This window comes from Schistocerca gregaria, chromosome 1, assembly GCF_023897955.1.
Source record: "Schistocerca gregaria isolate iqSchGreg1 chromosome 1, iqSchGreg1.2, whole genome shotgun sequence".
Classification (NCBI taxonomy): domain Eukaryota; kingdom Metazoa; phylum Arthropoda; class Insecta; order Orthoptera; family Acrididae; genus Schistocerca; species Schistocerca gregaria.
The window spans coordinates 129,141,851-129,155,281 of record NC_064920.1 but is presented as its reverse complement, the minus strand read 5'-3'; the positions used below and the strand labels follow the sequence as shown (position 1 = coordinate 129,155,281).

The 13,431-nt window shown below is 43.0% G+C and overlaps 1 protein-coding gene across 1 annotated transcript in view; it reads right to left on the bottom strand.

Annotated features, from left to right (window-relative positions):
• The window catches only part of LOC126330262 (heparan-alpha-glucosaminide N-acetyltransferase-like), a 111,333-nt gene that overhangs the window by 96,013 nt on the left and 1,889 nt on the right, over positions 1–13,431 (bottom strand). Inside the window, exons 2-3 of the mRNA XM_049996397.1 lie at positions 265–377; positions 68–171 (exon numbers count right to left, since the gene is read on the bottom strand). Of these exons, the coding sequence (XP_049852354.1) occupies positions 68–171; positions 265–377 (217 nt within the window). The remainder of the gene's footprint in view (positions 1–67; positions 172–264; positions 378–13,431) is intronic.

Genomic DNA, 13,431 nt, shown 5'->3' with positions numbered 1-13,431 from the left:
CAATAATGACACAAATATGAACAGATTTCACTCTATTTTATCTCTCATTTGTATCAAATATACATACGAAGAAACTGTGCAACAGGTATCCTTATAATGTATAAGTCACTGCAAGCATCATCGGATATATTCCACCCATATAAACCATACTCTTTGAATGTAACATTCCTCCTGTAACAAATGAATAAGGTCATTCAAATTAAATCATTCAGCTCTTTCTTACACTGAGAAAAATACTAGTATGGAAGAAAGACTTATACTTACAAACACCATTCGGTGGCATTGAAAGAGTAACGAAATAATAAAGGAAATTTTGTTTCCACTTTAAATGAAACATTTTCTTGTGCCCCAACTGTGTGCCATGCCTCATAGTCACACTGTAAAGAAAAGAGTATATGTATGATTTCTTTTGCATTTCAAAAACATACTTGAATGTAGTGAGAATTAATTAAATTTTAGAGACCTCATGAGTTAAGGACAACTACCTTTTTCAATACAGCAAAGGGCTACATTCAGTTTCTTGATAAAAAATTATAAACAGAGTATAGAATAAACTTAACCTTTTAATATTCAAACAATCCAGAATAGAATAACATTGTGTGTGTGTGTGTGTGTGTGTGTGTGTGTGTGTGTGTGTGTGTGTGTGTGTGCAGACAACATCCAGCAATCTCCATTTAAAAGTACCTGTCTGTCGTTCAATGCCTTCTTGATATGGTGAGTATGGATCTATCATAGATCATATTGTCAGCCTTTGCATATTTTCTGCAAAAGCATACAACATTACACACTGTGATACTACAGTGAAACTCTTTGCTTAGTAGCCAAAGTCTCACTAAAAGAAGTAGGCATTGGTTTAACACTAAATTATGTAGGAAAGAAATTAAATGACATTTCATAAGACTTCATTTTTGGCATATGGATTTTCTGCATTTCTTTAAATAAGAATCTCAATGTTGCTCTGTATGTAGCTAGTGTAGATATCATGATTAGCAACACCTAAATATAACATGCAACTGATGCTTTAAAATATGACATAAATCGCATTTTATTGCATAATTTCGCTATCCTGTGGAACAATGTTCCTTAGAGAAATTGTCATGAAGTACTGACATACAGAAATCAATATATATGCTGAATAAGTGTGTAGAAGTCAACAATATGCTGTTCCCTAGGTGCTATATATCACTATTACTGTGTGTGAATGTGCCAATTATGTGTAACCTCTCACGTGTGTTCAAATTGGCTGCCAATTGTATCAGAACGGGTCAGTCACTAGAGGTCTCCAGTAGGAGTCATGAGCACGGCACAGTCTATGCTGCACTGACTGCGGGAAACTCACGCATATACTCTAATATGCGCAGAGCAGCCCTGACTGACTCTCTATGCTATTCTAGTTTTGTATCATCCACATCCACTGTTCTGTGTCATGTGGAGTCCCAAGAGTCTATTTCTTTATTTGGTCAGAGATTATAAATAAAGTGGTTGTATTACTTGGTTACTATATGACTGGTAACAAGTTTGGAATGCTTTCTGCATGTGCAGTACATAAGTGAAGTTTCATCAGGACTGTTCATTATGGATGCCATGCTACTGGCCCTGATTGAATGGCCTACTTAAGCTGTAACCACTTTGTTTCCATTAACAGAGAGGTGTACAGTGGGGACCGATATTGAATGGATTAAACAGTATAAATTTTTATTTTTATTTTTTACTTAATGTCCGTCAGTGCCTTCTGCCTGGCGACTAGTTGCAGCAGATCAGTCACATTGCAAAACCAGACAGAACCACTTTGAAACTCACGTGCTGACCCATCAGCAGCTAAATTCACATGTTGCTGATGAGGTAACACCACCGAACTGCGTGTCTACGATTTGGCCGACCAGTAGGGATGTTTGGAGGTGGCCACGTGGGCGTGGAATCATGGCTAGCTGCCGAGAGTGAATACACCATCTGTTCCCTTCTGCTGGCAGCTTCTGAGCCGACCAGACGCTCTCTTCTTCTGCTCTCTTGGGCAGCAGCCCATTCAGTTTGGGCAGCTTCTATAGGCCTGCCTTTCCTTTTTACGGCATTAAACATCCATGCATTTAAAATATGTTTGATTTTTTACCTCAAATGGTGCCCACTGCTTTCCCTTCCTCGCCAATCCTGACTCGTTATCATCTGGTGTCAGAAGTGGGATCGCTGACCGATAGGCCTGTCTTATCAATCTGACTGCAATACCCAATGAAGTTGCTTGATGCTCCAGATGCAATGCACAATAACACGCACATGCATTGTGGTTCGCCGTGCAGCCTTTTGCCATTTCGGTGTTCTTTCCAAGCTGCTGCCGCAGCGAATGCCAGGTCACTTGCATGGCCAAGTGCTTCACCACGCCACACAGACAGCAGCACTGCTGCCGCTTCCATGCAGTCTGGTGCTATGCGATGCTGTGGGTAGCAGGCCTTCGTGCTGCTCCAATGTAGCATGGTGGCATGTTCCGGCCATGCATCGCCATCCAGAAAATGCACACGTTCCAGCTGACTAGGTGAGGCACAGCCGTCGACACTGCCGACATCATCTTTGCCACCGTTTCCTACCGCCATTGTCCAGCGAGATGCAGCCATCGACAATCTACCACTGCCACAACTACAGCTCCAGTAAGTTCATTGCTCAGATTTTCTTTGCCACCGCCTCTTGCTATCAAGTGTAGGCCCTTTTTTTGTGCTGTCATTGTAAAGTTTTTGGCTAGTGCTAGGTGTCCTAAAATTGTAACCATAGTACCACCACTAGCGAAGAGAACTCCCCACCTATGCAAAAACCAGACCCAGTAGCTACCCTCTAAGCAGAAATTGATAGGTTAATGTTAAGGAAGATAGAATTGACAGAAGAATGCCAAAAATTGTCTCAAATACAGTCTGCCAATCTATGTGCATCAGAAATACACCCTGCTGTGCAGAAAATGATGGCTGCAAGCACCTTAAGTAGCACAGTACCCCAACCACCCATTGCAACTTTGGCTAACAGTTTCCCTGCAGTCGATTTCATTCCGAAATTTTCCAGAGAACCTAATGAGGCAAATAAATTCCTTTCTACAAACTGTCTGAGATGTAGAATGCACTTGAACTTGGTCAAACAATTTCCTATTAACTGTACTCCACCTTAAATTGTCAAATGACGCTTGTACCTATATAGAATCAGTTCACACCCTTAGGGACACCACCTCTTTTCCCACGTTAGAAGCTAGTTTGAAGGAGAGGTACTCAGAAGACATGATGTCCACTATTACAGGGGCAAGTTGTCCACCCTCTGCCAGAAGCAAGGGGATGATGTAGAGACATTTGCTCACCGAATCCACGCTATGGCTTGCGGCACTTACACGCTGGGTTCAGACCCCATCCGTAACGAGGTGTTAATTGAGCAGGCAGAAGTCAACTCGATTGACGTATTTATAGATGGAATCAACCCGTGTGTTGGAGGAGAGGTAAAGATAGCATCACCCGCCTTGCTGCATGATACCACACAACTCACAATGCCGCGAGAGGAGGCAGCACATTTTATTGCCAGTTCAGCACACTTGGATGAACAGCCACATCCAATTTTTAAATACAAGCAGGCATTCTAATGCTGCCGAAAGACAGGCCATGCTGCCACCCAGTGCCATGCACCTTATTGTCCTCAGTGTGGAATCGTAGGACATATGAGTGAAAACTGCCCTCAGAACCCAGGAAACAGTGGGGACCTCACACAACCAGAAGAGGGAGCAATTCACCAACAAACTACCACGACCCCAAAATGAGCTGGGAAACAATCAGGGGGCAAGTCACGCTGCCAGACCATGCCCCCTGTGAAATTAATGCACGCAGTCCACCATGGAGTAGTAAATGAGGCAGTGAATATCCTCCTCAATGGCAAAGTTTGAGGAAAGAATGTAAGAGTGCTTGTCAACATGGGAGAGCAAACCAGCACGTTATTCATAGGACATGGGAACAGACAAGTGTTAAAACCATCCCATCACCATATTAACAGTCTGAGTAATGAGATAATCATACTTGCTGGGTATTGCCAAGTTCAATTGAAAATCGGAGCTAGCCACTACCCTTTTGACATGGATGTAATTAGAAAACGAAGGCGAGATTTTGACGTCATCCTGGGGAGTGATTTCCTCCACCACTATCAGAGTATAGTAGACTACAGAACACAAACTGTCCATCTCAGTGAGGAAACCCAGCGTTTCAGTGCCCCCCACATCATTCCATCCCAAGGTACTACTGATATGCAGTTGCTTTCACAGGTTCCTTCCTCGCAAATGTGGATGTTACGTACAACGACCTCTGTTAGAATCAGCGGTGGCACAGGACACATTCTCTGGCTCGGGGTCAAACCCAAACCCTACGAACTGCCAAGAACAGCCATATTGATGGACCCCCTCCATCAATACGATGCCCTCAACAGACTACAGGTACGTGTTAAATGTGACTTAACAACAGCAGAAGTGCAGGGAAAGAAATTTTATGTTCCCATCTGTTTGGATAATTTCGGAATGAAACAGGTAGAAATTCCTATGGGAACCATTCTAGCTAGCGGCCAAGAGATTGAACAAAACCAACCTGTACAAGAGAAGCCAAAACCTAACCAAAAACAAAGGCTTCTGGAACACAGCATATGTCATATTGCTCCTGTGCTCAAACATAAATTCAAAGATAAGTTAGCTCATCTGCCTGCGGCTAACCAAAACAAATTGTACTCCATCTTGAAGAACACTCCTGGTTATTCGAGGAAAGGCGTTATTTGCTGGACACTGAGCTTGTTAACCATGAAATTCCCATCAGAGATTCGACGCCATTTCACAGAAACGATATAGAATACCGTATACCTCCAGCCTGTTGTGGAGGAAACTATCCAATAGCAGCTAAAGGCAGAGATAATAGAACCCTCTGTCAGTTCCTGGTCGTCCTCAATCATCATGGTCCCAAAGAAACCAATCAATGGGCTACCATCTAAGCTTCAATATGAGAGCAGTAAATAAGGTAACTGCTCCTGATGGTTACCTTCTCCCCCGTATCGACAAAACACTAGACAGGTTAGGAAATTGCAAATACTTCATTATCCTCGATCAGATTACTGACTGCACCACAGGACAGGCCGTTCGTCAGTTTGCTTGCGGATGGAATGGACTAGCGCATAGTTTCTTTACCTTCAGTAACTTACACAGTTGCTTCATCAGATCAGATGTGAAATTAGTACCTTGATCTGAGGTTAAGGACTGAGGTATCCCATACCTGAGCAACCAGTTATTAACTAAAGCTTGTGCCGCCATACTTGCTTTCTCGGCCGTAATGCGACCATGACTAAATACATAGAAAAGCGGTCAATCACTGTTAACACATACTTATTCCCTGTTGCACTTCTATTACATGGGCCTAAAACATCAATTCCGATTTGTTGGAAAGGTCTGTCTGCCTCTGGTAATCTTTGAAGCTGAATCTTTTGATGGCTCAAGTCCACACGCTGTGCGCTTGGCACACAATTCCTGACATTCTCATCCACATCTTGACGTTACGTCCTCCACCAAAACTTCTCCGCTATCTGCCTATCCGTAGCTCTTCTCCCACCATGTCCTGAAAGAAAATGGTCATGCACCTGTTGCAAAACTTAAGATCTTAACACTGCTGGTACGCCAACACGTGGGCCGCAATTCGTCGACCTGCAAAGTAACCCGTCCTGTACTAGGAACTGTGGTTGCTTTCAGAACAATTTGCAATCACTATCCACGGCGCCTGCCCTTTTCCACTCATCTTCAGTCACCCCTGTTACTTGTAATACTGCCACTTTCCTGCTCAATGTGTCAGTGTTGCCATGTTTCACACCTTCCTTGTGTATTACCTCATAATCGAGCTCACTGAGTTTCAGCGCCCATCTCACTAGCCTACTCGCTGGATCTTATACCTAATAACCATTTCAGAGCTGAATGATCCATCACAACCTTAAACCTTCTACCGTACAAATAACATCGAAAGTATGAAATCCTGTATATTACTGTTAACAATTCCTTCTCTGTCATGGAGTAATTATGTTCCGCCTTGTTAAGCTGATGAGACGCGAACACAATCGGATGTTCTTTGCTATCAATTTCCTGCCCAAGTGCAACCCCAAGAGCGTGATTAGACGCATCACATTGTAGTATAAACTCCTTTGAAAAGTATGGAAACTTCAAAACTGAATCTGATGTCAGTATCCGTTTAACTCTTCAAATGCTTTCTCACACTCTGACGTCCACTGGAAGGTAACACCTTTTCTTGGCAACTTAGTAAGTGGCCTCACTATTTCTGCGAACCCCTGTACGAATGTTCGATAATAGCTTGCAAGACCAATATACGATTACAGTTGTTTAACCGTTTGCGGAACCGGAAAATCTCATACTGCAGAAGTGAGATGAGGATCTGTCCATACCCTGTCCTGACTGACAACATGCCCAAGATAATTTACTTGTGATTGCACAAAATGGAATTTGTCCAAACTTAATGTTAGCCGTGCTGCCTCTATCTTTTAAACACCTCTAACCGTTCCACGTGCTGCTCTCTATCTCTTGAAAAACTATAATGTCATCCAGATACACCATGCATTTTTTCGGTTTCAACCCACAGAGGACTCCATCCAACAACCTCTGAAATGTTTCTGGAGCATTTTTTTTGTCGAAACAGCATTCTTTTATACTTGAAGTGACCACTATGCGTCGTAAATGCTGTTTTTGGCCTGTCCTCTGGAGATACTTCAATCTGGTGATAACCGCTTCACAAATCCATAGTGGAGAAAAATTTACACTGCCCTAGGTTGTCTAATGTTTCTGTGATATTCGGAAACGGATATACGTCTGCCACTGTCCATTCATTCAAATGTCTGTAATTGCAACAAAAGCAAAATTTTTTCGACCCGTCCGGTGTCTTCTTTGGAACTAGGACCACGCTACTAGACCAATAACTATTACTGTGCTGGATTATCCCATCTTCCAGTTGTTGCTCTATTAATTGCTCTACTACTGGTTGTAATTGTTTCGGTAATCTGTATAGCTTACGATACACCGGAGCATGATTCCCTGTCGGAATACGATGCTGTGTTATCGGTGTAGCAGGTAGCATACCCTGTGCATCAAAGAATGCTTTATACTTTAGTAATAATGCTTCCATACCGAATGATCATTTCCTCTCAAATGACTTACCTTGTCACGAAGTGCAGACGTGCTGGCGGTTTGCTTTACATCATAGTCTAGCCTCGAACTATCGATGTCCTCTTCATCCATTAACTCTACTGTGGCTATTACTAATCCCTTCGGCAGATCGAGATCATCCCGCCCAAAGTTATCTAAGCTCACCGGAACCATAAAGTGCCCATTTATGTTCGTTACCCGTGATACACTCCTACGAATAAAGCAATGCTTTTCATCTAAAGCCTCATTACTCGGTAGTGGCTCTACCAAGAATAACCAATGCTGTGGCACATCTACATCCACCAGTACCCAGATCAACTTCCCTGTACCTGTTCGTACTTTGTCACACGAAATCAACTTTAATGAGCTTGTACGCAGTTTAATTGGTATCACCTTAGTAATCGGTGCACCTTGTGACTCTGAAACATTTGCAACGGCTATACCCATTGAGAAAAAGTTCTCATCGAGCTCCAGCATATGTTGCGAAAGGTCAATTTTGGCGTGATGTTTAATCAGAACGTCCAACCCAAGTATCGCTGAAAATCCCTGTGCCACAGTTGACAACATTTCCATTTGCTCCCGAAACCACACGTTCCCTATCTTAAACTTCAGCTGTGCTGTCCCTAGTGCATCTTATTTTTATCACCTACTGCGCGCAATCTGTATCTTGGAACTTCCAATCCTTTCTTGCCCACGAGATCCACACTGACAATTGATACATGTGCTCCAGTATCCACTAAAACTCTTTGCCACTTATCTTTTATCCAAACCATCAAACTACCATCTGCCTCTTCATGCACTCTCTGAGTACCTCTTTTTACTGGAAACGCCTCCCGATGGCAGGAACACTCCCTTTTTCGTTTAACAGATTTTTACCTGCTGTATCATTAACCCGTTTTCAGGCTTTACACTGCCGTGCCTTATGCCCTATTTTCTGACAATTGAAACAGTGTGGTTCCCGACATTGTCCCTTAAAATGACCTTGCTTTCCACAACGGTAACACTCTTTGGAAGACGAAAAAATGTTCTTGCCATTGCAACTTCTAGTGGCACTATCCACTTCCTCCAAATGTATAGCTACGCACAATGCTGCTGCTAAGTCATTTGGACTTTCCATCCGTATCCAGCAAGAAAAATCCGGGGAGACCCCTCACAAAAATGAGTCTAAAGCTCTATTCTCTGCTTCTTTCAATAGAACTTCATTTGCACTCGCATCTTGCATTAACTCATATGTGTGCGCATTCGTTATCCTAATTCTGTCTGAAAATTCTTCTACCGTTTCACCCATTTTTTGCATCATCCTCCCAATTTTTCTCTAAAAAATCTGGCACTGTTTTGTTTCCTAAACCTTCGCAACAATCCCTGAGCCAACTCTGTGAACGTAGTACCATCCTTTAACCCTTCGTGGTTTGCCACATAAGTCTTTGCGTCACCTACTAATCGTAACGTCGCCATTTGCAAACACATTTCATCTGACCAGCCACACAGTCTAGCCGTACTACGTACGTCACCAATGAAAACATTCACATCCTCTGATGTTTTACCCAAGAAGTAAGGTATCAAATTAGCCGCTGAACAATCTGCCACACCAGAAAAGACAGTACCCCTTGCATTCTACACTATTGCTTCCCGAGGCTGAATGAGTATTTTGCAACAATTGTTGCTCCATCCTCTGCATGTGCTGCTTTTGCAACTTATTTTCTTCAATCAGTTTCTTAATTTGCTCTGTCAATGCGACTATGGCGTCACTTGTTTCGGTTGCACGTGTCTGGCATTTTCCGTATGGTATACCTCACCTCACAAAAATAAAATTGTATTACCCAAAAGCAAGTTAATTCCTCGCACGTCTAATGGCAAGCCATCTAGACTTACCACATTGCCCCATTAGATGACCATAGAAGCAACAAACATCACAAGTGCTTAGTACAAATTTATTGCAAGGAGTTCCGTGACCTGTTAATCCACACACTACACATTTAGATGGGACTAAGTTAACGTGACTATCATTCCCACGAAACTGTGATAAGTCTACAGGGCTACTAAGCCTTTCAAATGACACTCTCACATCCCTTAACATTACCCTTGACATGTCTAGCTACACAGAAGACATAGAGAGATGGCAGTTGCTAGACTCACCCTATTCGGTGTTTCTCGGTTGCTCCGTATGGTGCTAGTCAAAGTCATGGCGTGAGTGCGCCTAACACCACTTGTTATGACTTCTACACCACTTGTTAGCAGCAGACAGAGTGGCTGCGCCAAAGACTGAGACGGCGTCAAGTTTTACAATTATTTATTGAACTTTCTTTACAATTTCTACCTCGTCGTCGCTGCCCAGCCCTGCGGATCCCTCCACCTGGCTGCTGCTGTGTAGATTCTCTGATAATACACGCAACGCTCGCCAATGATCGCACTTAGGAGCTCCACTGAGGCCAGTATGCCCTGTGGTTGAGATGAAGTCGTCACTACTCTGCGCCCCCAGTATGAGCACGCCCACGGAGCAGCGTCACCATGAGGTCAGCTGCCGTTGCTTGCTGCCCCTGCAGCTGGGAAGCTGGCAGTCACGCTGTCCGCGAGGTCCCGTCATGGGCGGCGACGCGCCGCTGGCCGGGCTGCCGGGAAGTCCGGGAGTCACTCCCCGGCGGCGCCTGTGACCGAGACCGCGCTGCGGCTGGTCCTGCTGGAAGTTCTCACTCTACTTAAGTCAGCCATGGTGCCGACCGGACTCGGGCCGACCTCCAGAGCTGAAGTTGGCTTTTGGCGGCGAACGGATGGTTCCTGAGAGCTGGAACAGACTTCCGGAATCGTCACCTACGAAGACTGAACATTCGGACACGGACCACGTCTGTCCTCAGATCCGAACTGCTTCCTAATGGCTTCTGTCTGTTGCTGCCTGCGCTCTACTATTTGTATCCGACAGGAGGGCGTTTTTTACCCTCGGTGGTAGCTTTTTGTTATTACTCCCGCAGTATATTGCAGCGTAACTAAGCGTGCTGGCCTTACTTCCCCTTACTCAGCACTCTCCAGGCTTCGTTCGGCGCTCGGTCTGTGTGCGTCCTTGCATCAGCCTGCTGGTAGACTGCTGCTGTCAGCAAGGCTATCTGTGCCTGCCTACTTCGCAACGCCTCGGGCGCCGCCATGCCTCTGTTTTTCCATCCTCCACAGCATGAAGCAACGCTTACTACATGCGGCCGCAACAGATGTGTTCAGGGTCAAATGGTAAAGGAACAGGAGCACAGGAGCACTCGGTGGCATATGCTTCCAGACAGTTAAATAGGGAAGGGCGGAATTATTCCACAATGGAAAAGGAGATGTTAGCCGTAATATATGGAGTAATGTATTTTCTTTGTTACCTTTATGGTAGGAAGTTTAAGGTCATGACAGATCACGCAGCGTTGAGATGGTTACTGCGACTCAAGGAACCTTCTAGTCCATTAAAAATGGGCTCTATGATTAAGTGAGTTTGACTATGAAATAATTCATAAACCAGGGAAGAAACACAGGAATGCAGATGCATTAAGTCGCAAGTCAGACACATTAGAAGTAAAGGGTGTGAGTGTCGCTGAATGGCAAATTCATTCTTTAAGTATAGTTCAAAAAGAATAGCCCAGTTTGTGGAATTCCAACAGTTTTGTAATGTCGAACGTCACAAGATACTGCATCCATCTCAAACAAGATGGTTATCTTTGTTAACTGTTGTTTCACGTATTCTAGAGCAATGGAATGCATTGCAATTATTTTTCACTTGCAAGTGGGAAGAAGAAAGACTGTATGCAGCTGAACAGTTAGCAAAGGCATTCAGGGACAACTTTGTACGTGTATTTTTTATATTTCTCGAGTGGATTCTACTGAAATTTGTATCTCTGAATCAATATTTTCAAAGCGAGAAATTAGTAATCTGCTCTTTGCATGATAGAATGTGAAAACGTACAAAGAAATCCTTCTCTGCTACGTGTCTCCTGACTATATCAATAAAACTGATTTGACAGACATAGATCCAGCAAACCCAGCCCAACTTGTGCCTTATACGCAAATGTATTTAGGTGTAGGTGTGACGAATTTCATGAGCCAATCTGAAAACATTCACAAAAATCTAAAGTGACTGATTTCTACTACAGAGTGCAACAGTTTCTTATAGTATCTTGTTGTGAGATAAAAAAAGCGGTATGATTTCAACAATTCTGTTCTAAAAATGTTGAGTTGGTTAACACCAGAAATAGCATTGTCAAAAAGTGCTGCAAGGCCGTCAACACTTGTTCCACTTATAAAGTCGGTTCAGAGGATTTCTCCAAAAGACGAAAGGCTTATGCAAATGATTGATGATCAGTGGAGAGCATTGCCACATGCAGAATTTCCTGAAAATCTATGGTCTAAAGAGGTGGACGAACTTTGGGTGTTCATAAAGAACGCTAGGGACCATCATGGTAACCAAGAGTCCCTCCAAATAGGAATCTTTGTGCTAGATATATTAGTTTTACCACATTCTAGTGCTGATTGTGAGCGGGTCTTTTCAAAATTGTATCTAGTGGAGACACCATTGAGAAATAAGTTACATTCGGGTACAGTCAGCGCAGTAATGCTCACTTCCCAGCGTGTGAAGAATTGCGTACAGTTCGAGCCAACCAGTGCAACGCTTGCATCAATGAACACGTCGAACATTTATGCTAAGAAGAAGGAATGTCATCGGGATAGTGACGCCGATTTCGCCGATGTGGAGTTCGACAACGATGCTTATTAGGGTGAGTTTAATTATATTACTATTTTTAATTATATTACGTACACAGTGCTACTTTCCGATCGGGGTTAGCGAATTTTCCTTGCATAAAATCTGTGATGCTTTGGACACTTTCGAGTTTATCTGGTTCTGAACGTATTTTTAGTACTTAGCATCGGGATTAGAGACGTTTTGGTTCGTAATTAGGAGGTTTTATGGACAAAAATTTTAAAAGATGAGAAGACTTTGCCATTCGCGATTGAAAGCAAATATTGTGTACGTCATATTATCAGCATTATTGTTTTTGTTTTTTTAAGATTGTCAATATACGATAATTTTCGATAAAACCGATAATTTTAAATACAAAATGCCATAATTTTATCTTCTGGAGTTGGCAACGCTGCTCGAAGATCTGAACGCAGTGTCGAGTAGCTGCCAGGGCGATGTACTGATTGTCTAAATTGAAGGCTGAGGACGATTTACTAGCAAAATCAGTTAAAGAGGTGCATCCTGCTCATAATATTATTTTCCCAGGCGTAGTGAGAGATGCTCTACACAGTACAAAATCAGCTAAACAGGTCTATCCTGCCCATTATATTATTTTACCAAGCTTAGTGAGAGATGCTCTACACATGAGTACTCCAGAAGTATTATAGAGCAACAGATATAAGCACCTCCATCTTTTGAACTTGGTATTAAATAGTATGAGTATAAAACGTTACCACATGGTTACGACTAGCCTCTATTCCTCTAAAATGCATTTCCTAAAATTGAATTGCTTCTCAATGTCAACACTAATCATCTCTGATAAATAGTACAATATTTCCTTCTTCATTAAAATATTTCTCGTTGTTGTAGCAACTGAGGAAGCAGCATATGGTGTTCACCACGTCCTTCCTGATACTCATTTAACTCATTAACATGCATTCGAGGACGTTTCAACGAAGCAACTGCAGTGCAGGACTCGTCTCTAAACACACAAACGTGGGATACGTTCCGTGAGCAAGCGGTTTGCCGGTGTATAGTGAGACCTCGGACAACGGCGTCTGATGACTCTTAGGCGGCGCCACACTGGCTCCGACATCGGCCGATCTTTTCAAATCAGTTTGCCACAATGGGGGAGGACACTTTAAAGCCGATCTCATCTCCCAGACGTACAGACTTCGGATGACAGTCGCTGAAATTGAAATCGTTTCGTTTTCTTCAGTCAAATTGACCGACGTTCTCGCACGCGAAATATGGAATGTGAGAAACTGATAAGTTTAGTCCAAGAAAGAGTGAGTTTGTGGCATCCTGAGGATGAAGACCTCATAATCGAAATATAGTTCGAAAACTATGGACTGAAATCGCAGGTTTATTCGAGACCTCAAATAAGCAAAATCTTTATTGGAAATTTTAGGCATAGATTATAATATCAGAAAATAATTTGTTCAAGTGAAAAGGGTGCCTTATATTATATGTTTATAGCTATTGTACTGGTTTTTTTGTGTTGGGTTGCCATTAGTTGTCTACAAATTACATTACTGCTTACTGGCGT